This window comes from Hirundo rustica, chromosome W (assembly GCF_015227805.2).
Source record: "Hirundo rustica isolate bHirRus1 chromosome W, bHirRus1.pri.v3, whole genome shotgun sequence".
NCBI lineage: Eukaryota > Metazoa > Chordata > Aves > Passeriformes > Hirundinidae > Hirundo > Hirundo rustica.
In genome coordinates, this window is record NC_053487.1 from 12,149,894 (window position 1) to 12,174,886 (window position 24,993).

Genomic DNA, 24,993 nt, shown 5'->3' on the forward strand with positions numbered 1-24,993 from the left:
TTCAACAAGACCACTTCATCTGGACTGCCACCACAACGGTTTCAGGTTGTATTCTGACTCTGTCAGTGATCTTTTGTACCATTGCATGTGTTTTATTTTATTTTACTTTTTTTTTTTCCTCTCCTATTAAATTGTTTTTTTCTGACTTGGAGTCTCTCGCTGGTTTTGCCTTCAAGCCAGCACAAAAGGTCATCCCTACTTTGACCCAATCTCTTGAAACTACTTTGTGCCACTGTCACTGCAGAAAATGGAGTGAGGGAAGAAGAAAGAAGAAGCAAGAGACAACGCCCCAAATCCTCCATCTTGCTCCCATTCACTTCAATACTAAAAACCCAAACCTACTGTTTTCTCACCCTGTGATAAGCTAAACTACTATCTTTCACACTCTTGTGGCTTGCAATCCTTCCCGCAGTGCATGAAGCTTTTCCCATGGACTGAGATCAAAGCCACTGTCCCTCTGGGCTCTGTTCCAGGGTCCCAGACCCCCCTGTCCAGGTCTCTGACCCTCCAGGGCAGCCAAAGGAATGCCCTGGACTCCAACATCTCCCCCTCCTGTTTGAACCAAAAACACCTCTTTGGCAACCCTGTCCATGGCTTGCCGTATGCATTGAAGCAAACATGGCAAGATCATGAGAAGAATTACAAGCCCTACTAAAATATATATAAATGTTTTTAAAATTCCCTTCCACAATGGTGAAAGGTCAAACAAATTTAACACACCATCCATCCATGACCCAGTTACCTCTCCAAGTTTGTTCGCACTCTCCTGCAATTGCTTGATGTTCTCATGAATGGATTTGGGATGATCTGACAAATTCATGCAGCACATTCCCTCAAATTCCTCACACCCATGCCCGTGTGTCAGCAATAGATAATCTATTCCTGCTCTGTTTTGGAGACTTGCTTGTCTTACACTGTCAACATCCAATAACATGTCACTCAGTGCAAGAGAGGTGGCTCGGGCATGTTTGCTCAGCCAACAACTCACCCGATCCAATTGTGTCAAGGCTACTCCTGATGCTGCCTGTGGTGAAAAAAGTGCAACCGCAATTCTCTGAGCCTTATTCCACGTGTGATCATTGTCATCACAATTTGGATCATACATCTTGATAGATCTTTTCCCTCTATATATTTGTTCTCTCAGCAATGTCATGTTGGGTGTCAGCAATGAAAGCATTCCAAAGCTGCATGGGCCACCTTTGGCATTTGCAGGGATTGCGGGACAAATTCTGTCCCCACAGATGAAAAAGATTCCTCTCGGCAATTGCGCTGGAACATGGTTGGATGGCTTGTCCAGCATCTTAGTGTAATTACACCAAGATGATGAATTTCTGTAAAAATTGAGGTTTGGAGTGATGTCTGTAGTTTTGTTTTGCGCCACTCCAGAAAGGCCAAATTTCACACACATTGCATTCGGACCGATCCAACAGTTTCCAGTTCCTGAGGTTCAAAAGGAGCCACAGGAAGGAATTTCGTCCAAACATCCCATCTGTCCACTGGATTTACAATGGACTTTGAAATCACTGGAGGGATGTTCTTTGGAATCGGCAATTCGCTCACTGGCAACCCCACTAAACATGTTGAGAAGGGTTTCCCTGGCTTTGAGTGTGTCAAACAGATAGTATCCAAACCTGATGCATTGGCTAGAGTTTCCCAAACATTCTCATTTGGTTGGGCCACGGGTAAAACTGCCACATTGCTCAAGGCAACCAAGGAGAGAATGAGGCACAAGTATAGTTCTTTCACGTTCAATGGCCTTTTCCCCATGGGAATCCCTAAAAATGCAACACCACCCAAGTTCCAAAGAAAACCCAAACCCCAAAGAAAATTCAATTCCCAGAGTCTCTTTTGCACGTAAAACGAAGGGATGTCTGCTGTCTTGACACCGGCTCACGTCTGCGTGCCCACTTCTCTTCCTCCGGTCTTGGGGTCCGCCTCTGCTTGCGTCTGGACTCGGTACGGTTTCACGTGCCTTGCCGCCACCCACTTCGGTCTGACTGCTATGGAGACACAAGCATATCCCTTGCCCCAAGTTATTAATCTGAATGGCCCTTCAATTTGTCCTCTTTCCGGGTTTCTGACCAAAACCAAAGGATTTTCCTTCAGCTTTGCTCTTGTGCTGTTTGAAAAGTGTCTGACAATTGGTGGAGTTGGCTCTGCAAAAGAGCCATTTAGAAAATTCAACATATACACGGCTTTATTCAAGCGCATGTATGGTGTTGCGTCTGCTTCTCCTCTTTTTTGTCTGTCCAAAAGGGATTTCAATGTGTGATGTGTCCTTTCAATGATTGCTTGACCTGTTGGAGAGTGTGGGATACCAAAGGTATGATGGACACCCCACCTCTTCAGGAATTTGTCAAGCACTTTCTCTATATATGTTGGTCCATTATCTGTTTTGATTTCTTGCAGCACGCCCAGTGATGCAAATGCCTGCAAGAAATGTCGACAAGCATGTTGTGCTGTCTCACCTGTGTGCAATGATGCGAAGACTGCACCTGAAAATGTGTCAACTGAAACATGAACATTTTTGAGTTTCCCAAAAGATAGATATTTTGTGACATCAGTTTGCCATAACTGCAAACTGTGCAATCCGCTTGGATTGACTGCTCCCATGGAAGTAGGAGGCTGTACAAGGTGACAATCAGGGCAAGCACTAATGATTTCCTTTGCTTGACTTTTGGAAATGTGAAAAGTTTCCATTAGTGCTTGAGCATTCTGATGGAAGAATGCATGACTCAGTTTTGCCTGTTCAAAAATGTTCGGTAAAGTCCTTGAAATTGGCATGGTCAATTTGTCTGCATGTGCATTACGTTCTACTAAAAATCCCGGGAGGGATGAATGTGCCCTGATGTGAGAAACAGCGTACTTACATTTTCTGTGTTACAACAATGTTCTCATGCAAAGCAAGCATGAATACCGCACCTTGGACAAGCATCCAGTGAGCTTGCGATCTTTGCAAGTTCTGGACAGTCTTTCTTGAAGTGCCCTTGTTTGCCACACTTGTAGCATTGCCTTTGTTGAAAATTTGCGAATGCTTCTTTGACAGCCTTTTCCACCTGATCCCCCAAAATCGTGGCAATGTGCTGTGGTATCCCGACCTTGCTGCATGTCTCCAGAATTTCTGCTATAGAGGGTTGGCCTGGCATCGCACTGATGACACATTTGCATTCTGGATTGGCATTTGCAAATGCAAGACACCGAATCAAATGTGGTTTCACCCCCTCATCATTGACTTGCCTGTCCACTGCTTGCGTGAGACGATCAGTGAACGAGGTGAAAGATTCTGAAGGACCTTGCTTTATGTCTGTGTAACTACTTTCTGTAACTCCTGTCGGTGGAATTTGCACCATTGCCTTTCTAGCTGCATTCTTGATGTCTGCCAACACTTCTTGAGGAAAAAGTTGGTCTTGACAGGCTGGATTGTCAAGTGGTGGATCACTGGCCAATTGTGCAACGGTGAAGCCTGCATTTGCTCCTCCCTGATATTTGTCCCTGAGCTCATTGAGAGCTCTTCTCCATTTTGCCTCCCAGATGATGAACTGTGAGTCAGTGAGGATCATTGAAGCAAGGGATTTGAGGTCAAATGGTGTTAAATCATATATATTAAATGTCCCTTTTAAAAGTTGTTTGAAGTACGGAGACCCCAATACATTATCACAAATGGCTTTTATCAGATCTTTGACAGCTTCATGATCCAATCGCTCCCATCTTGGGTTTGCATCCTGTGCATCATAAGTCACTGGCATTGCCATACTTCTTGAACCCATCTGAAGCATCTCCCCTTTCAACGCATGCTTTCTTATTTCAGTCCAATCTGTTGCACGAAATACCTGTGCACCAGAAACCTGTGTCTTGTCCGACACTGGAATTGATTGCTGTGTTTGCAGCTTCACTGCTGCTTCATCCTTTCCAGGATCTACCTGTTTTTGAGGCTTTACCTCATCCTGTTTCTTTTCCTTTTCTTGAGGAACAGGAACTAGGGATTGCTGGGCATCACCTGATTTCTCTGCAACACCTTTCCTCGGAAGAAAAATTCGAGAGAAAGAAGACATTGGGTCGTGTTGGAATTCTGAAGCTGCTTCACTGAATTGCCTGAAAAACTGCCTCATAAAGTCCTTAGATAACAAAAATGATGATGCTTGAAGTGAAAACTCAAATGCTCTTGCTGTCCAGATAGGAATGCCCTCCGAAGCAGTGATGCGGATGATGTCATCATCAGTGATTGACATGTCTTGTTCTTCTTGTGCAGCTTCATCGTCCCTTACCATCAACAAAGGCTCTCTTGGCTTTTGTTTGAATTGCTGTTCTGAAGAAGTTGATTTTTTGTATGAAACTGGAAAAAAGCAGTGCAACGTGGCTGTCCCGCTGCTGGAAGGTGCTCCACTCGGTGTGCCTGACCCTCATTGTGATTGTTGTGGTTTCACAGTCCCGCCCCTCAGTGACGATGACACGTCGACAGCTGGCATCTGCTGGCTCACGGTACTATATGGATCTGCTATTTCTTTTGCTGCCTTTGACGGCGTATGTCGAGTTCTCAAAAGGCTTTCAATTTCTGGGTACATTTGTAAAACCTGATATAATTTTGGACGTGCGCCCATCTGCAGAAATGCAGCAGCTGTGTTTGAATTGCCGCGTGTAATTGGTTCCGCGACCAGTGAGCCGCTGGTGGGCAGAGTTGAGCTCCGTGACATTTGCCGCGTGGGGGTGGCACCCTGGAGAAACTCTCCGCCTTGGCCACGCCCCACCCCTGCCTGTCCCGGCCCGGCAGCGCCTGGCGAAGTGTCCCCTCCCTGCTCACGCCCAGAGGCTGCCCTTTCTCCCTCGCCATCAGAATTTGCCCCGCCCCGAGCAGGACCGCACTTCGGGCCTCGTCCCGCCCCTTCCGCACCTGTGCCTGGACCTGCCGCTGGTGTTTCTGGGGTCTGTAGTACCCTACTTGGCGTTTCCTGTTTCGGCCTCCCCCTTGCGCCCCACGACGCGGATGTATCTTGAACTGTGCTGCTTCCCGTAGCTTGTGTCATTGGCGTGCGCCGAACTGCTGACACGGATTCCGCCTCCCCCAATGGCTCAGTCCCGCCGCTCATGAGCTCGCACCATTCGGCTGCGAACTGTTCTCCCTCATGATCCGGCCCCTCCCGACCCGACGTGCTTCCCGACCGCGCTCCGCCGCGTTCTGCGCCCCGGCGAGATAGGTTAGGATCGCCCCCGCGCGCATGCGCAGCAGTCCCACACTCCACTACTGACTTGGTCGGGACCTGTTGTTCCCCCGGTGCTTCCCCCGCTCCCTCCTCCCCCCACACGCCCTGTTCCTGTGCGGAAAGGGAAAGGAGCGGTGGGGTGCTGCTGCGTGGTGACTGTGGGGGGGTGAAGGGACTCCGAGGTGGACTCTGTGTCGGACCTGTCTCCCCCCCTCTTCGGATAAGTGTGATGTGCCCTCGGGAACTGCTTCGAAATAAAGCATGTCCAGCTCCTCCTGATCGCTAGGATGAATTAGAAGTTTCGTCTTTCCTGGGACTGGCATTTGATCGGCTTTTGGGGCTTTTGACGAATTTTGTGGCCAACCCTGGGAGAGCTGAGGGCTCCCCCCTCCTCCATCTCCCGGAGGAGGTACTAAACCCGGGGAAAGTAGCTGTCTGTCCCCTGCCTTTGACTGGCCGACAGATAAAGCGCTACTATCCTCCCCCCTGCCGCTTGGCAGCTGCCCAATCCTGGGACTTGCATCAGTATTCTCCGATATAGCTTCTAACATAATTCTACCTGCGGACAACAGCTTAGCAGCTATTTTGTCCTTCTTTGTGGCTCTATCATACAACTCCCTATTTGCTTCCTGCCAAAACCCTGGCTCAAATAGGACACGGGTCTCACAATGAGGGTAATTACAATGGACCCAAAGCATCAACGCTTGAAGCTCTTTTTCCTTGAGAGCCACACCGTGTGTTGAGATCACCCCCCGCTTAGGGCTGCTAAAATAGAGATTTGTTCCTGTGAAGTGGTTCCCCCCCATGATCGAGATCCAACTGTTCTTACCAAAGCACAAAGGCTTGTGTGCAGCTGTTGTCGAATTCGCCTCAGAGGTGTCCTGATTGCTGACCAGCAGGTTTCAGGGTGACGGATTCCAGGGCCTTTGGAGATCTGTTGGTCTGGGACGAATTTGAGATGAGCTGCTCTGGCCAGAAATGTTCTTCTTCTCTGGAGCTGACCATTTGGCTTTTGATCTTCCGAGAGCTTGTGATGTTCACTGCAGACGGTTCACTGTGACCCTCCTTTCGGTGCCCCTTTCCAGGGGGCCCACCCAGGGACGCCAGTTCTCGGTTTTTAGTTCCGAGATTCAGGTGGTTTTAGAGTCTTTTTGCCTTCTGCAAAGCTCTGAGCCAGATGCAAGAAAGACGGAGTCTTCAGGTTCTGATTTTTCAAGGTTGCATGCTTTGTATATTGTTTCTTATCTTACAATTTTCTCAGTGCCCAACAAAGGTCGTGCAGCTGCTCGGGCATCTGTTGACTCCTCCTGGACTAGGCTGTCGCTATCTTTTATACTAATTGTTACGTGTTCTTTATTTATCATTATTTGCCAATACCTATCACTTATACTAAAAAGGTCATCTCTACTTTGACCCAATCTCTTGAAACTACTTTGTGCCACCGTCACTGCTGAAAATGGAGTGAGGGAAGAAGAAAGAAGAAGCAAGAGACAACGCCCCAAATCCTCCATCTTGCTCCCATTCACTTCCATACTAAAAACCCAAACCTACTCTTTACTCACCCTGTGATAAGCTAAACTACTACCTTTCACACTCTTGTGGCTTGCAATCCTTCCCGCAGTGAAGGAAGCTTTTCCCATGGACTGGGATCAAAGCCAATGTCCCTCTGTTCCAGGGTCCCAGACCCCCCTGTCCAGGTCTCTGACCCTTCAGGGCAGCCAAATAAATGCCCTGAACTCCAACACCTAACTTCTTTTTCCATTCCTCTGTGGCAGCTCCCATCCCTAGGGATGATTCGAGTGCATGGGGCAGCCCTTGATGTGGAACATCAGGATGTGCAGGTGGGCAGCAATTCTGGCTGCACACGCTGACACAGTATCGGAGCAGGTCAAACAGGGGCAGGATCAGGGCAATCCAGAGGACAATATACTTATAAATAAAGCTGTTAAAACACTCGTCAAGGCACAGCAATGCTGGGCCTATGAATGCTGTGTCATATAGATACATCTCACTTTTGGTCACATGGGCAACCACCAGTTGATTTGTGATCTTGGCAGACACAAAGCTAAAAGTCAGGATGTAGAGGCAGAGATGCTTCTCAAAGAGCTGCACAGCAAATTTCTTGCAGATCATTGCAGCCAAGGCAATCACGGAGCCAATATGGAGAAAAGGTGAGAGGACACTTGTTCCTGCTAAAGTGGATCCATTTTTTGCCAACTGCACCTGAATGTTCAGTCTTGGAATCAGGGATTGCTAAAAAGGTGGTCCTCCAATCACTGCTAGCAAATACATGATTATTATGAAGATTTGTATTTCAGTCACATCAATCATGCCGAAGCTCAGCGTTCCTGAGACATACGTCTGTCAGTGTGCACAGTAAAACATGAATGTCACAGCAAAACAGCAGAAGAACATCCAATCAGGGTTGGTGTCCAGCGGCACAGTAATATAAGTTTCTAAAACCACAAAGACCGTGGACAATGAATCACAGATATGGTCAAAAAGCTTTCTTAACGGAGTGCTGCTATTTGTCCTTCTTGCTTGTTTTCCATCTGTAGCATCCAGGGACTGGAATGCCACAGGCACAAGCAATGAACGTCCAGGGAGGTGCCTGCCTTTGAAGCTGTTGAGCAGTAACCTACTAATAATAGTGTTGTAAATATATTTATTAACAGTTCAATGATGATGATCAGATTGGGGGCAATCCAGGCTGGAGAATTGATATCTGCAGTATGAATCCAATCTAACGTTGCTGGAGCAGTTTCAGATTTCAAGCCCTGCTCTTTTACTGTATTTTTTGCCTGTTGCAAGATTTTTCCATTCATGCTGCTCACACACAGGTTTGCCATCTCTGAACATGACAGAACATGCTACAGGACATGCCATGTGTCCTGTGGGTTCCCACTGTCCTTCCAGTATAACATCACCTATAATTCCAGACCATCGAGTCACGGGGGGGGGGGGGGGGGGGGGGGGGGGGGGGGGGGGGGGGGTAGGTGAAGGCGTTGCAAGGGAACTGCTTTGTGCAGTTTGTTCTAGCAATTGTTGCATTGGAGTTAACTGGGAGCTAAACGATGTAGGCTCCTCCTGATTTTTAGCATTTATTGTAGATAGTTCCTGGGCTTTTTCCAGCAGCAGCTTAGTTGCTGCATGCTCTCTCTCATTCAGGCACTGCATCACTGCCTGAATCTGATCAGTCAGTTCTTTTAAACCAATCGTGGGTTCTGCTGGGGGTTCTGCTCCATCATCGGGGTCCTTCGCTAATTTGTCCGGCAGCGGAACATTGTCGGGGGAAGGTGGTCGACAGCAGGGGTCACCAGTTCCCCTCTCTTGGTCGACCGGTGTCTCTTCGGGCACAGACGAGAAAGGGGGGGAAGTCGGCGCATGCGTTGTGGGACCGGCGGCACTGGGAGCAGCAGCGGAGTGGGGGGGCGGTGCGGACCCCCGGAGGCTGCTTCCTCCTCGTCCTGCCTGTTGCTGCGCGGTGGCGGGGGTGGCGGTGCTTGGGCGACGGGGACGGTCCACAGGCCGGGAGCAGCAAGCCGGGCATCAGCCAGCGACGGTGCCGGGGTGCCGGAGGCAGCAGGAGGGCACGGCAGGGGCCCCGCGGCACCTCCCCGACTTCGCAGCGTCGGGGGATTGTTAAACGTCCATTTCCCTGCACCCAGTCAGTCAGCTTTTGCAGTACTTTTTCTACTACTGTTTTTCCTCTCTCAGAGAGTATAATAATAAATAACTTCAATGCGGCAACAAATTTGCATTCCATGCTTGCCGTCGTCAATGGGGCAGGGAAGTGAGTACTCAGAGCCTTCCACCTTTTTTCAAGAAACTGCCCCCTGTTCCCCTTACCAGCTCAGCCTCGCAATCTATTTGCAAGGATGGTGAGCTTCTGCCTCAATGCTGATGCATCTCTCAGCAGATCAGCGTCTGACCGCTATTTTCCGGAGGTCTCACCTCAATGCAGCTGCATCTGTCGGCGATTTCAGCGTCCAACCGCTCAGCGTCCCACCGCTAATTTTCTCCTCCAGGTCATCACCCCAAGGTCCGAAGTTTGGGCACCAATTGAAGGTGATTTTTGAAAAGAAAAACAAAAAGAAAATGAAAACAAAAACAAAAACACGGGGAGCAGCCAGAGTCAAACACCTTCTTCACAGAAGTAGTGGTGAATGCTCCATTTATTGAGGGTACACAGGGTTCTTTTATACATATATCATTCTTGTGCACAAGCTTGTTCACATGGCATTTTACTACTAGCTATTGGCTGGTGTTATCTGCATAAGCATTCCTTTGCAGTTACCTGTTTACACTTTGTTGAGGGAAAAAGCTGGTTCTCAGGCTCAGTGTTCTGGTTCTCAGGCTCATCATCCTTGACAGTGCTAAAACAACAGAACTTTGCCAGCACTGTCAGGCCTCTCTGTGTCTGTCTCCAAAAATCCTGCTACAGGGGATGGCATCCCTGGTTGGAGAGAACCCATGTCCTCAATGACATTATTAATTTGACAGAGATCGTGGAGGAGCCGACACTTGCCTTTGCCTTTTTTATAACAAAGACTGGGGAATTCCACGGAGACGTGGTTTCCACAATGTGGCCTTTAGCTAGCTGTTCATCTACTAGCTCCTGAAGTGCCTTCAATTTTTCTTTACTGAGCAGCCACTGCTCTACCCAGACTGGTGAATCAGTTTTCCAATTGAGTTTCTGGGTAGGGAGCTCTTCAGTGGCCGCAGCCCAAAAAACCAGGGGGGCATCTGGAATGCCAATTGTGACCCCCCACTGGGCCATCAGGTCTCTCCCCCACAAGGGCTCTGAATAATCTAAAACAAATGGATGCACAGTAGCTAATTGTCCCTTTGGCCCCTTAATTTGCACAACACTTTTTGATTGTTTTGCCCATTTCATCCCCCCTACACCTTCTATGTGCCCAGCCACATTTTGCAGTTCCCAATGCGAAGACCACATCTTTTCCGGTACAATCGTTATATCCGCGCCTGTGTCCAAAACCCCTTTGAGGATTACTACTTCCCCACTGTGACGGACCTCACACCCTATTATGAGTTTGTCCCTCCCAATAACTCATGTGGGGCAAACATCAAGGTGTTTGTTCCTTGTGATGTCTTTTTCAGGGAATGGGTCAGGTGCTGGAATTGCCTGAGCTATTATCTGCCCCTTAGGCAGAAACAAAGGTGGGCAGACACAGCGCAGCCAGAGAACTAGTTGTTTAGGGTTTGATGAGACGAGACTCGGAAGGATCTCGATCTCTCTCGGTGTGTACTTGGTGTCCCCAAGGATGACATACTTACTGCCAACATGTTGCCAGGAGCCTGGCACCTGTAGATCCAATGAACTTAAATGTCAGTCTGTGTCACTTAGGTGCAAGGACTCAGTCAGTTGCAACCTAAAAGGCTTTTGGAGACATTTTGGGGTTAGACAGGGTCTGCCCATGTCATGATCTGAAAGGGTCATATCTGGTGACTTCTGCTGAAAGGAAAAACTGGTTATAGCAGGATTATTTAATTTAACATTTGCACTTTCTAGTTTTTTATCCCCCCTCCTCGGATTTGCCCCATTTATGTCGGCATGCTGGGCAAGTCGGAGTTCAGATTTTAGTTTTTTGAAAAATTCCCTTTGGACCCTTGAGACCCCCCTGCCCCCATTGTCCTGAAAGTCCAGAAATTGTCTCTTTAAAGGGCATTGAGATGCCCAATGTACAGCCTGATCGCACAGGAGACATATCATTCTTCTCTTGGGCGGTGACCATGGCACAGGCACAGGAAGCATGGCGTCTGCTGTGGCAGCTCATTGCGATGGTCTGAATGCACCTCTGGAACTGCGGTTTAGGTGAGCTTTTATGAAGGGAATCTTCCTGGCACACACCTGGAGCATGTCATGTAAAGTTGGAGCTGGTTCTATGGACAGGCTGAGGATAGCTGCCTTGCACTGTTCGTCTGCATTGGCTGTTGGGTGCTTTCCCCGAGATTCAGGTGGTTTTAGAGTCTTTTGCCCTCTGCAAAGCTCTGAGCCAAACGCAAAAAAAGAGATGGAGTCTTCAGGTCCTGATTTTTCAAGGTTGCATGCTTCGTTTATTTTTTCTTATCTTACAATTTTCTCAGTGCCTCACAAAGGTCTGTGCAGCTGCTCGGGCATCTGGTGACTCCTCGACTCCTCCCAAACAGGGCTGTCGTTATCTTTTATACTAATTGCTACGTATTCTTTATTTATCATTACTTGCCAATACCTATCACTTATACTAAACAGGTCATCTCTACTTTGACCCAATCTCTTGAAACTACTTTGTGCCACCGTCACTGCTGAAAATGGAGTGAAGGAAGAAGAAAGAAGAAGCAGGAGACAACGCCCCAAATCCTCCATCTTGCCCCCATTCACTTCAATGCTAAAAACCCAAACCTACTGTTTCCTCACCCTGTGATAAGCTAAACTACTATCTTTCACACTTTTGTGGCCTGCAATCCCTCCCACAGTGCAGGAAGCCTTTCCCATGGACCGAGATCAAAGCCAGTGCCTCTCTGGGCTCTGGGCCGGGGTCCCAGACCCCCCTGTCCAGGTCTCTGACCCTTCAGGGCAGCCAAAGGAATGCCCTGGACTCCAACAATTGGCCAGAGCCATCTCCTCCAGGACCTGTTCCTGGGCTCCCTCATTCTTAACCTGTAACTTGATAGCTCGGGTTAATCGCTCAACAAACGTTACAAAAGGTTCTGATGGAAGCTGCTTTATTTTACTGTAAGGTTGGAAAGACCCATCGGGCTGGATTGAAAAGAATGCTTTGGAAGCAGCATCTTCAATGCGCTCAAAAACAGCTAAAGGAATTTCTTGATCCTGCTTGAGGGCTGCGACCCATTCACCATCACCACATCGATGTTCTAATCGAATTGGCAAATTATTATTATCAACAGCCATTTCAGGATTTTGCCAAAGCTCAGGGGGTAAATCTCCTTATCTTTTTTTCCATGTAGAGTCCCAAAGCCTAAACTGTGTGGACAAAAGGAGGGAAGAAAAAAGCTGCTGGAGGTCAAAGGGAACAATAAGATTCCCTGCTAAATTTGCTTTTAAAAGGCTGTGAAAGTATTCACTTTCGCATCCAAATTTGGCCTGAGCTTTGTATAAATCCTGAATAGCTTGTTGGGGGAAGGGGTCCCAATTACTGTGGACAGCACCCCCCCTTTTTGACCGTCGGTATGTGACGGGGTGGCAGAAAAGCCGGGATCACTTCCTGCTTCCGGGTTCCCGGCTCCCACCTGCACCCCTCCGGGGTTTGGGAACTGGGACTGTGGGCGGGGAAACCGTGGGAACCAGGGGCAGGGAGGGGCTGGAGGCTTGAATCACATGGGGCGGAGTCGGAGGGCGGAGGTTTGAGGGTAGGGGGTGAAGTCAGAGGAGAGGGCAGTGCCGGGGGCGGCACTGAAGGGAAGGAGGGGTCTGGGGAGAGGAAGGGATTGCGAAAGGGATTGTGGGAAGGAGGGACAGACAAAGAGAGAGGCTCCTCGTGACTCGAGAGCACATGGCTTCGGCCATTTTGGACAAAGGAGTCCCCTCCATCTTGTGATCCCCCTTCCAAACTAAGACTAGCTTGGGATTCACTAAGACGGGGGTTTTGTGCACTCGGACTGCCTGCAAAAGTAAACTGAACCTGGGGTTTACAAACTGGGGAAGAAGGGAATTTTGGGGAAAGTTTAGGGGTTTCTTGAGGAATATCCAATTTTGGGGAAGGGATTTTGGGGTCAGGATAGGGAGAAACTGAGGAAACTGGGGAAAATCCACAAGGAAATGGCTTTTTTTCTTTTAATTTTGTTTTTGCATTGCAAATAAATTCTGCAAGCTCCAAAGAGCAAAATTTGCTTTTTCCTTATCATTAGAGGAGCTTGATTGAGACAATTTTTTTACAACAGCTTCCCAAAATTCTGGGGAGCTTATTTGCTCAAATGATACATCTGGAAATTGAGAAAACAACCACTGAATTAATTTTTTTAATTGTTTCTTTGGACAATGGGTCCTGTCATCATCCAAGGCACTTAAAATTTGATAATAAACTCTTTTTTGAGACACAGACAGCCTAGCACCAATTTCTGGCTCAGATTTTAAGTTTCTGTGTCCCCCTTTAACTGTGACTGGGAAACCGAAAGTTAAAAAACCCTCGCTGGACAGAAAAAAAAGAGGCGAAGGGGAAACTGTTACCTTTTCCACCCCCCCTTGAGACAGAGAAAATAAAGCAAGGGTGCCTGGCAAGAGCACACGATATTAACAGAGAACTCTTCTTTAAAAGCACCAGTCTGTCACATATTAGTTTCAAGTCCCCCAGCAGATCAATCTTCTCTCTGGCCCCAGTGGACCTCTAAATTCCTCCTTTAGGGCTCGGGTCACCGTCATGCCCACCTGGTACTGATTATCTACGCATTCTTTGGGCCCCAAAACGGAAACATGATATAGGAGATGGCCAAAGGAACAACAGAGCATGCGCAAGGAGACAAGTTGAAAAGTTCAACTCAGAGGATGACTATGTGCTTCATCCCCAAAGACCCCCGACGACCACCGAAGTGATCAATAAGGAGCAGTGCGCAGCCTCAAATAGGCGTGGAACTAATTTTAATACGAAGCGGGGACAGGCGGGGTTAGGAAATAAATATGTATTAGGCGTATCATGTAACCCTAGTTTGTAGAGATAAAAAGGGAGAAACAAAGCTCCCAGGTGTGCATGTCTTTGAGGAGTTATCCCCATGCACCTCAGCGCTGAATAAATTCATACCTACTCTCATAACCACTCTGTGAGTTATAGAGTCTTCTCTCCGCACATCATTTTGGCGAGCCAGGCAGGAGAATCTCTGTCCGGCTGTGGGAGCGGCCGAGGAGCGGATTCCCTGGCGCGCCCCCAGGACCTTCCCGGGAGGGACCCCGGACCTCGGCTCGCTCACCGCGGGGACAGACAACGACCTGCTGGCCTTGCGGATAAAGGTATGAATTAAATATCGGGGAAGGGGCAGCTGATAAGTCGTGCAGAGACGTCTGACGCGCAGCACGGTCCCGGTGGGCTTGCAAGCAGCCGGCCAGGGAGAAGCCGGACACAGAGGGGGAGGGATCGATCCCCGGCCGATAGAGCGGCCGATGAGAAGGGGTCTCACTGAGCTGATAGAGCAGCCCGCTAGCGACTCTGGGGGTGAGTCGAGTGAACCCTTGTTTTGCTGCTATTTTGTGTGAATGCTAAGTCCGGACACGTTGAGTCATTGAGCATGATCAGTGAGTGAGTGAGTGAGTGAGACGCACCAGAGGTGCGGAGCGATTGTGGAGCTCTATCCGCGTTTCCGACCTCGGGCGACTGAGGCGGCCGGAGAAAGGCGAAGCGACTGAAGTCAGTGTGGGGCAAACCCGAGTGTGAACGAGGGGCGTTATGTTTGAGTGTGAAGTGGTTAACATTTGTTCCAACCGTGGACAGACAAAATTGATGGAGTCTCTCCTCAGCAGTGGTTTGAGCTTGATCCTTGGGAATTGATTGACCCAGTGAATTATTGGCTAGGAAGAGGGGATAAACGGGTCTATCTAGGAAGAATATACAGAACTTCTGCAGGGAGATTGGTGGCCTTGGACTGGGAATAACCTGGAGTACAGACCCTAAGTATTCCAGGGGAGGTGAATGGGATAGCCTGTTCTTGTGGGAGACTTAAAGCTGTCAGAGAATCAGGACATTGGCATCTGGCATGGATATTATTACAGTGTAGAGATTGTGAAAAACGTTGGTATTGTTACTCTAATAACCAGTAGGGCATATGCCCCCCGTGTAAACTGAAATATTATCTTAATCAGGTTAATGTTGAACCTAAAACTCTGAAAGTTGTATATACAAAATCACATTGTGTGCCTGCAAATTGGGGCTGTGTGTGGGAAGATAATTGGGAAGTGACTCTGAAATTGTGCGAGGAAAAGTTTGGGCGAAAACGGGACGGAATAAGGAGGAGGAGATAATGGGTATTGAACAAAGCAAAGAGATCCCCAAAGCGAGTCCGCTAGGTTGTATTATTGCACATTGGAAAAATATTGCTGGCCGTGGGGGAACTGAGAACAAGAGAGATCTTATTAGATTTTGCAGAGATTGGTGGCCACTCTATAAATTGGATGAGGGAGCGAGGTGGCCACCTAGCGGAACTTTGGATTATAACACGCTATTGCAACTCATGCTATTTCTCAGGAGAGAAGGCAAGTGGACGGAGGTGTCATATGCCGATATGTTTTTCTCTCTCCGAAATCACCCCGAGTGGCAGAGGGATTGTGGGATCAGGGCTCCATCTGACCCTCTGGTGTTAGCCCTGGAGAAAGAGAATAAGACTAAGAGAAGAGGGCTTAAACGGTGTTGTTCAGCATGTAGCATAGGGCAAAGATGTACAAAATCAGACAAGGTTTACCAAACTGTGGCCCAGGAACAAGACCTGGTAGATGATTTGCTTAAGCCTCGCCACATAAGACAAGAAAGGGATGAGGAGGAGGATGCAGACTCAGAGGGTGCAGACACTTTGCCGATTGCACACCGGACTAGACAACAGACACACATATTACAGGCACCTCTGCGTGAGGCAGTGGGATCAGAGGGAGGAGTGGTATTAGTTAAAGTTCCCTTCTCCACAATTGATTTGGAAGCATGGGAAAAGATTGCTAAAAACTATCGCAGTGATCCAGTTAACACAGCCAAACGTCTGCGATATATAATAAAACAACACAATCCAGATTGGAGCGATATGCAATTATTATTGGATGCACTGACTGAGACAGAAAAACAATTAATCATAAAAACGGCAGGGGATCTGGCAGAGGATTATTATAAAACCCAACAGCTGGATGTGAAAGATTATTTCCCACTCCAAAACCCACAGTGGGATCCAAACAGAACAGCAGAATTGAAAAAATTGGAAAGCTATCAGGAGGGGATGGCAAAAGGGATGGAAAGAGCCATTCCCAAAACAATAAATTGGTCAGCCTTATATGCAATCAAACAGGGGCCCTCTGAGTCGCCATCTGAATTCCTTGAGAAATTAAGAGATGCTATGCGTCGTCACACATCGCTGGACCCTGGGTCTGAAGTAGGGATACAGCAGCTAGTTAATCTATTCCTAGGGCAGTCTACAGGTGACATAAGGCGTAAACTTCAAAAGCTTCGAGGAACAGATGGGAGGAACTTAGAGACTTTGTTAGATGAGGCGTGGAGAGTCTTTAGTAACCGGGAAGAAGGATATAAACAAGGAATGAGGAAGCTTGTAGCTGTTGTAAGTGAGAGAGAGAAGGGAAAATGTGGGCAGAGACCACCTAGGCAAGGCCCGTCCCGGCTGGGCAGAGACCAGTGTGCGATCTGTAAGAAATATGGTCACTGGAAAAATCAATGCCCAGAACAAAGGCGGGGTGGCTTTCGGGACAAGGGAAACCGAGAGAAAGGAAAGGTGACTGCATATGTGGAAGAAGACTGAAGAGGACCGGTAGATCTCACCCCAGAAGATCCACTGGTTATAAAATTAGAACTGGGGGAAAAAGGGAAAGAAGTAGAATTCCTGGTTGACACAGGAGCAACATATTCAGCCTTAAATAAGACTTTGGCACCTGTGGGGAAGAATTATGTTACAGTGATAGGAGCAACTGGCCAACCTGAAAAAGCATATTTTTGTAAACCATTAAAGTATAAGCTTGGAAAGCAATGGGGCATTCATAAATTCCTATATCTGCCCAGCTCCCCGAGACACCTTTTGGGGAGAGACTTGCTAGAACAATTACAAGTAGCCATTAAATTTAAAAATGGGGAGGTCACTCTGGAGGTAAATGATGAACAATATATAGAGGCATTAAGTTTAATGTTGACAACTGTTCAGACAGAGGGGGAAATTAGCGAAGAAATAATGAATCAAGTGTTTCCTGGAGTATGGGCCTCCAATGTACCAGGGAGAGCGAAAAATGCACTTCCTATAGTAATCAAACTTAAGGAAGGGAAACAACCCGTTAGAATTAAACAGTACCCCCTGAAAAAGGAAGATAGGGAAGGAATTAGTCCCGTAATTGAAAACTTTTTGCAATTAGGGCTGTTAAAGGAGTGCCAGTCTGAGTTCAACACTCCCATTTTGCCAGTCCGGAAACATGATGGATCATACCGGATAGTACAGGATTTAAGGGCTGTTAACAAAATAACTGAGGACCTCTATCCTGTGGTAGCAAATCCATACACTCTGTTAACATGCCTGACACCTGAGCTAACTTGGTTTACTGTTTTAGACTTGAAAGATGCCTTCTTTTGCCTCCCTATCCATGAGGACAGCCAGAAAATTTTTGCATTTGAATGGGAAAACCCCAAAAGCGGGCGCAAATCCCAGCTCACATGGTCAGTTCTACCTCAAGGTTTCAAGAACTCTCCCACTCTGTTTGGGGAGCAACTTGCCAAAGATTTGGAATCCTGGGAGGCTCCCCCGGAAGAGGGAAAGTTACTGCAGTACGTGGACGACATCCTCATAGCTACCCGAACGAAAGAGGCATGTGTAGCCTGGACAGTAAGTCTTCTAAATTTCCTGGGACTACAGGGGTACAGGGTATCAAAGAAAAAGGCCCAGGTTGTGAAGCAAAAGGTAATCTACCTGGGTTATGAAATCAGTGCGGGACAGCGGACCCTAGGGCAAGATCGCAAAGAAGCGATATGCCAAACCCCGAGGCCTCAAACGGTAAAGGAACTGCGGACATTCTTAGGAATGACGGGATGGTGTAGGCTCTGGATACACAGCTATGGGTTGCTCGTGAAACCTCTGTATGCACTCATTACAAATGGGAACAGAAACCTCCAGTGGACAAAAGAGGCCACGCAAGCCTTTCATCAGCTGAAGAATGCTCTAATGTCAGCCCCGGCTCTTGGACTCCCGAATGTAAGTAAACCGTTTTTCCTGTTCTCCCATGAAAAGCAGGGAATCGCCCTGGGGATACTGGCCCAGGACCTGGGTCCATACCGGAGAGCAGTTGCTTACTTTTCCAAGCAACTAGACACAACAGCCAAGGGATGGCCGGGATGCCTCAGAGCTGTTGCAGCCGTGGTGCTGAATATTCAAGAGGCACGCAAATTCACTCTGGGCCAGAAAATGACCGTATTTGTGTCTCACACAGTGTCTGCAGTCTTGGAAGTAAAGGGCGGGCACTGGCTTTCCCCACAAAGGTTCCTGAAATATCAAGCCATCATGGTAGAACAAGACGATGTAGAGATAGTTGTAACTAACATTATCAACCCAGCTTCTTTCCTCAGTGGGAATCAAGGGGAGCCAGTACACCACGACTGCCTGGAGACCATCGAAGCCTCCTACTCCAGCCGCCCGGATCTGAAGGACACCCCTTTGGATGATGCAGAAACCTGGTTCACTGATGGGAGCAGCTACGTCATCAGTGGAAAGCGACATGCTGGGTATGCAGTTACCACCTGCAGAAAGGTAATAGAATCTGGACCCTTACCAACAGATACCTCTGCACAAAAGGCTGAGATAATCGCTCTAACCCGTGCTCTAGAGATCGCGAAAGGAAGGAAAGTAAACATTTATACAGACTCAAGATATGCATTTGGGGTTGTACACGCACACGGAGCCATTTGGAAAGAAAGGGGACTGTTAAACTCACAAGGGAAAAACATCAAGCATTCTCAGGAAATATTGCGGCTACTGGAAGCAGTCCAGCTACCTGAGCAGGTAGCAATTATGCACATCAAGGCACACCAGAAGGTGAGCTCTGAATTGGAGGAAGGAAACGAGCTGGCGGACAGAGAGGCAAAAGAAGCAGCAAAAGGTGAGATAACGATCGAGGGAGCCTTAATTCCTGATGGACAGGTCTCCCTGGAAGGTAAGCCAGTATATACCAGAAAAGATAGAAAATTAATTCAGGATCAAGGAGGAAAGTATAACCAAGAGGGATGGGCTATTACTGCAGGTGGGATAATAGTCATCCCTTCTCATTTGTTATGGTCTCTAGTAAGGGAGGAACACCAGAAAACACACTGGGGAATAGAAGCCCTGTATAACTATCTAATTGAAAAGATTACTGCCAGGAATTTATATTCTACTGTCATTCAGGTAACCCGGCAGTGTGATATTTGCCTCCAGACCAAACCCAAAAATACTCCCAAACCAAAACTAGGTCAAATTGGAAAAGGCCACGGGCCTGGACAACAGTGGCAAATTGACTTTTCAGAACTCCCAAGAAAAGGGGGGTATCGATACTTGCTGGTTTTAACAGATACATTTTCAGGGTGGCCAGAGGCTTTTCCCACCAGAACTGCCAAAGCCCGGGAGGTAACCAAAGTATTACTACAAGAGGTAATACCACGCTTTGGAGTTCCAGCCACAATATCTTCAGATAGGGGGCCACACTTTATTTCAAAAATAGTACAACAAATCAGTCGTCACCTGGGCATAGACTGGGAGCTCCATACCCCTTATCGCCCCCAATCAAGTGGCCAAGTGGAAAAAATGAACCATTTAATAAAACAGCAAATTGTTAGGCTGGGACAAGAAGCTAATTTACCCTGGCCACAATCTCTCCCACTGGCATTGCTGCGGATCCGAACCAAGCCTAGAGCTAAAGAAAAATTAAGTCCCTTTGAAATGCTTTACGGAAGACCATATGGTGTGCAAAAGGGATTGTCCACCCAAGTAGGGGAGGAGAGGCTGACTGCCTATATGATAGCCTTGAGCAAACAGCTCAAAGCAATTGAGAAACATGTGGCTGGAACTCGGAGCAGAGGGCTGGATGGGCCAGTGCATGACATACAGCCTGGAGATTATGTGTATGTTAAGTCTCTTGCAGAAAAAACTTTGGAGCCACAGTGGGAAGGACCGTTCCAGGTGCTTCTCACCACCTTCACTGCAGTTAAAATCAAGGAACAGAGCGCCTGGATTCACCATTCTCGAGTGAAGAAGGCTCCAGAAACTCCTTGGAAAGTAACCCCGGGTGACAATGAACTGAAATTAAAACTTACTCGGGCATAATGAATACATTGTGGTTGAGAATATTCCATAATTTAGCATACAGGAATCCAATCAGTAGAATTGTTTTGTTTGTTTTGCCTGTAGTTATAAGTGTAACCCAAGAATTGGAAAGCGTCTCTAACCAGAAAAATGCTGAATGGCCTTGGTCCCAGGCTTTCATTCAGTATACTGGATCCATGGGAAATTATTCCGACATAAAGGATTTAAACCTATCAACCGTGGTTATGCATGAAAACCAGATATATGAAAGGCGAGAATGGCAGAAACAAAAGCTGTGGACCCTTCAAGGGACTATAGGGGAGGTAGTCAGAGTAGGATGCCGAATGATTAACGGGACTAACTATGAAAAGGCAATTCAAATTAGTGTCTCGACTTCTCCTGCAGATTATCACCGGGAAATTTGTGATCGTCTAAGTAAATCGGACTGTTGGTATAATTTTACGTTAGTACAGACGGTGAATGTGATCTGCCTTTGGGGTCGTGGTAACAAAGGGCTCACATTTAAATTTAAAATAACAACTACACCTATTGCAACAACCAAATCAACTGTAACCCAAGCTCAGACCACACCACCTAAAATTGAACACAAAATTTATGAAATTGGCCCATATGTAATAAGGAATACGGGGCAACAACAACTGTTATTTAATCCAGAGTGGTCTCTTAAGCGTATTGAAGTACTAATGCAAACAAACATTTCTGAGATTCAGCCAGCCTGTTCCTCTTTTCTAAGAACATCATCCGAGGGCTGGACAACATGGTTACAAAAGCAAGTACACTTCAGAGGCAGAATGAGAAGAGATTTAACTGGAATATTAGGAACAGGATTGGGGGTCTTAAATGGAATCGATTCAGAAATATTAATGAACAAATTAGCCACTGCCACAAATGATTTGGTAAAACTAAGACAACCCCTGCAATCCTCTTTATTAGCACTAGGAACTAGCCAATGGGAAATTTCCAAAATACTACCAAAGTGGAAAGAAGCTGAGGACCAGGACCATAAGCTAATAATAAACGCACTAAATATAGCCCAAAACAATGTGTCGTTAGCCCTCAGCTGCATACAGGCACAATTATGGATACAATCAATTGTTGCTCTAGTAGTAAGAGAGGGAAATGAAGGTACTTTTCCAATTGAAATTCGGAAGATTGTCTGGGACAATGCAAGCAACCTAGAAAGAAAACTTCAGTCTTGGTGGACTCTGGTAAATTTTACCTATGACCCTACCACCGAAATAGCTACTACTTTTGTACTGACTATACGCAATGCCACAATTTATAATATCCACCCTATTATTGCATTAGGATTAAATCATGAAAAAAACAGTGCTCTACCCCTCAGAACATAGAGCATGGGCCCGGATAATGAATGAAAAGTGGCAAACTGTGAATTTGGAATCGTGTGTTACCCGGGAACAACAGGGGTTCATCTGTGAGACTAACATGATCGATGCACAAGATATATGCCTAGACACTGAGCAAAACATTTGCCACTTTGAGATTCATCCAGATACTAGTCAAAAGACTATGCTTGTATATATTGGCCTAGGCTGTGTATGTTTAAGAACTGCATGTGTTTCTGTAGAAATAGATGATAACAATGTAACCTTGACTACTAGGAACTATTCCAATTTTTGTATTTGTAATTTTGTTAGGATTGTAGGGTGTGATTTTTCATATTTAGCACCGGTTACATCCCACCAGTTGATAAGATCCAATTACACAATGTACCATCAGTTATCACCAGCACCCATTGGAATGAACCTTACATTAGTAAGACAACTAATGAACCACCAAGACCTGACAGAAATCCTGAAAGAGATTCAAGAAAAGGGGCAAAAGACTCTGGTTACTGTCTATCATGATGTAAAAGAGATAAGCAAAGTATTACAAAGAGTAAACCAAGATACAAATCACCACTGGTGGGATGCACTCTTTGGATGGTCGCCGACTGCAACTGGGATTTTGAACACACTTTGCCACCCCATCATTGTCATACTGACATTAGTAGGCATAAGCCTGGTGCTATCAAGTGCAATGCTTGTTTGGAATTGGAGAATGTTAAAACAGATAGCGGCACTGACTTCCCTAGCAGCAGCCTATGGTAATGCAATGAGGGATACGTATCGAGATGGGCAGGCAGCGCAGGTGGACTGGGAAAGGAAAAAGCGTCAGTATTGCTAAGTAAAAGAATTTACTGATTTTCTAGAAAAGGGGGGACTGAGACAGAGAAAATAAAGCAAGGGTGCCTGGCAAGAGCACACGATATTAACAGAGAACTCTTCTTTAAAAGCACCAGTCTGTCACATATTAGTTTCAAGTCCCCCAGCAGATCAATCTTCTCTCTGGCCCCAGTGGACCTCTAAATTCCTCCTTTAGGGCTCGGGTCACCGTCATGCCCACCTGGTACTGATTATCTACGCATTCTTTGGGCCCCAAAACGGAAACATGATATAGGAGATGGCCAAAGGAACAACAGAGCATGCGCAAGGAGACAAGTTGAAAAGTTCAACTCAGAGGATGACTATGTGCTTCATCCCCAAAGACCCCCGACGACCACCGAAGTGATCAATAAGGAGCAGTGCGCAGCCTCAAATAGGCGTGGAACTAATTTTAATACGAAGCGGGGACAGGCGGGGTTAGGAAATAAATATGTATTAGGCGTATCATGTAACCCTAGTTTGTAGAGATAAAAAGGGAGAAACAAAGCTCCCAGGTGTGCATGTCTTTGAGGAGTTATCCCCATGCACCTCAGCGCTGAATAAATTCATACCTACTCTCATAACCACTCTGTGAGTTATAGAGTCTTCTCTCCGCACATCACCCTCAGGCAGCTGAAAGGAATGTGCTATTAAAGCACCCTGAAGGTTTATTCTGAAAGCAAAAACCTTCCCCGAAAGGAGAAAACCCTTTTCCCTGAGGAGCACTGCCTCTTAAAAAGATTTTCCCTTAGATACCAAAGTGATAATACTTACCAAAAATCCAGTGTGCAGACGAATCTTTCCTTTCTTTCCCAATCACTCCTTTTGCCTGAGACTGACCCTTCTGGTGCAAAAAGAGCTTCCAGTCTCGGTTCCCAGGGTCGGCTGTCCACTAACACACGGTCACCTTCTCTGGGAGCAGCCTGCCAGTCGGGGGGCTTCTTTGCAGCACTCCGATGGGTTTTTTGAGTCCAAAGGAGAAAACTACAGCCCTGGCCTGTAGAATCCTGTGTTTCGGAGACTCCACAGCGAACACCAAGCCTGATGGGTCTGTGTCTCTGCGTGGGTGGGCTACATTTCATGACTCACGTGCCTGCATGAGATTCCTCGGCCACGTGCTCCCTGCGTGGTTCTTCCAGCATTCTGGGAGCTCCTTGTGGTTTCGAGCCGCACGTTTAGGCGCCAGATGTAGTATTTCTTTAGAGAGACCCAGACGATCACCGATGGCAAAAGGAAAGAGCCTGCTCTTTGTCCGGAGGGGGAAATTATCGCTTTATTTGGTCCAGAGCTATTTTAGCTCCTTTCCCGTCCTCGCCGGTGCCAGAGAGAGCCCAGCCCTGCCTGTCCCGGGGCTTTTTCCCCAGGGGGCTGGGCCCAGAGGCAGGGACAAGCCACTACCCAATCAGGGACAAGGTGGGAGTGGAACAGAGTTAGGTTACATTCCAGTGTGGGGGATGGGCGCGGCCAAGCAGGGACAAACCACATGATACAGTTTCCAAGGGGAACAGGGGAAACATTACAAATCCAGTACAACACAATATAAACCCAATTAATGCATTACAACAGGGGTGAAAGATAGTAAACCTAGAAGCCAATCCATAACCAGACCACAAATATATAAAAATGAAAGAATAAACAGGCTGCGCTCTTGCTTTCTCTTGGAGAGCAACTCTGCACTGCAGACCTCTTGTCTCTGTGTTATTGCTTTGCGTGCCACGATCACAGAAGCCCCACCGTATAATGAGCTACTGGAGACTGAAAGACAATATGCCCTCTTCACTGATGGTTCCTGCCGAATTGTAGGCGCTAACCGGAAATGGAAAGCTGCAGTATGGAGCCCCACACAACGAGTGACACAAGCTACCAAGGGACAAGGTGGATCAAGTCAGGTTGCAGAGCTTAAAGCCATCCAGCTGGCTTTGGATATTGCCGAACGAGAGAAGTGGCCAAGACTCTATCCCTACACCGACTCGTGGATGGTAGCTAATGCTCTGTGGGGATGGCTGAACCGCTGGAAAAAGGCCAACTGGCAGCGCAGAGGGAAACCCATCTGGGCTGCTGAGATGTGGCAGGACATCACCGCCCGAGTAGAGAAGCTGACCGTGAAGGTTCGACACGTGGATGCACACGTATCCGGGAGTTGGGCTAATGAAGAGCATCCTAACAATGAGCAGGTGGACAAAGCTGCCAAAGTGAAAGTATCACAGGTGAATCTAGACTGGCAGCACAAGGGAGAAGTATTCCGAGCTTGTTGGGCCCACGATGCATCTGGTCATCAGGGGAGAGATGCAACATACCAATGGGCCTGTGACCGAGGGGTGGACCTTGCTATGGACAGCATCTCACAGGTCATCCACAACTGTGAGACCTGCGCTGCAATCAAACAGGCCAAGCGGGTAAAGCCTCTGTGGTACAGTGGACGATGGTTGAAGTACAGGTATGGGGAAGCCTGGCAGATTGACTACATCACCCTTCTGTAGTGGTGTGAGAGTGGTTTTATTTAGTTATTTTTGTAAGTTTTTAAAGTTATTTTTGTAATGGTTTAGTTCACTGTACCCCCCTGTGTTTTGTAATAGTTTTCCCCCTTATGAGTTATGTATTTA

The 24,993-nt window shown here is 47.2% G+C and overlaps 2 protein-coding genes and 1 pseudogene across 2 annotated transcripts in view; 1 reads left to right on the top strand and 2 right to left on the bottom strand.

The window, feature by feature from the left end:
- LAS1L (LAS1 like ribosome biogenesis factor) overlaps positions 1 to 4,268 on the bottom strand; it is a 71,657-nt gene extending 67,389 nt beyond the window's left edge. Inside the window, 1 exon segment of the mRNA XM_040089162.2 lies at positions 4,167 to 4,268. Coding sequence (XP_039945096.1) covers positions 4,167 to 4,268 — 102 coding nt within the window.
- Positions 4,269 to 6,982: 2,714 nt separating this feature from the next.
- LOC120764987 (choline/ethanolaminephosphotransferase 1-like) lies at positions 6,983 to 8,748 on the bottom strand (annotated as a pseudogene).
- Positions 8,749 to 14,051: 5,303 nt separating this feature from the next.
- Positions 14,052 to 21,538, top strand: LOC120764988 (uncharacterized). Its single transcript, XM_040089163.1, has 2 exons — positions 14,052 to 14,160; positions 19,995 to 21,538. Exon 2 carries the CDS (start codon positions 20,186 to 20,188, stop codon positions 21,536 to 21,538), a length of 1,353 nt encoding a protein of 450 aa, XP_039945097.1. The 5' UTR covers positions 14,052 to 14,160; positions 19,995 to 20,185.
- The last annotated feature ends 3,455 nt before the right edge of the window (positions 21,539 to 24,993 follow it).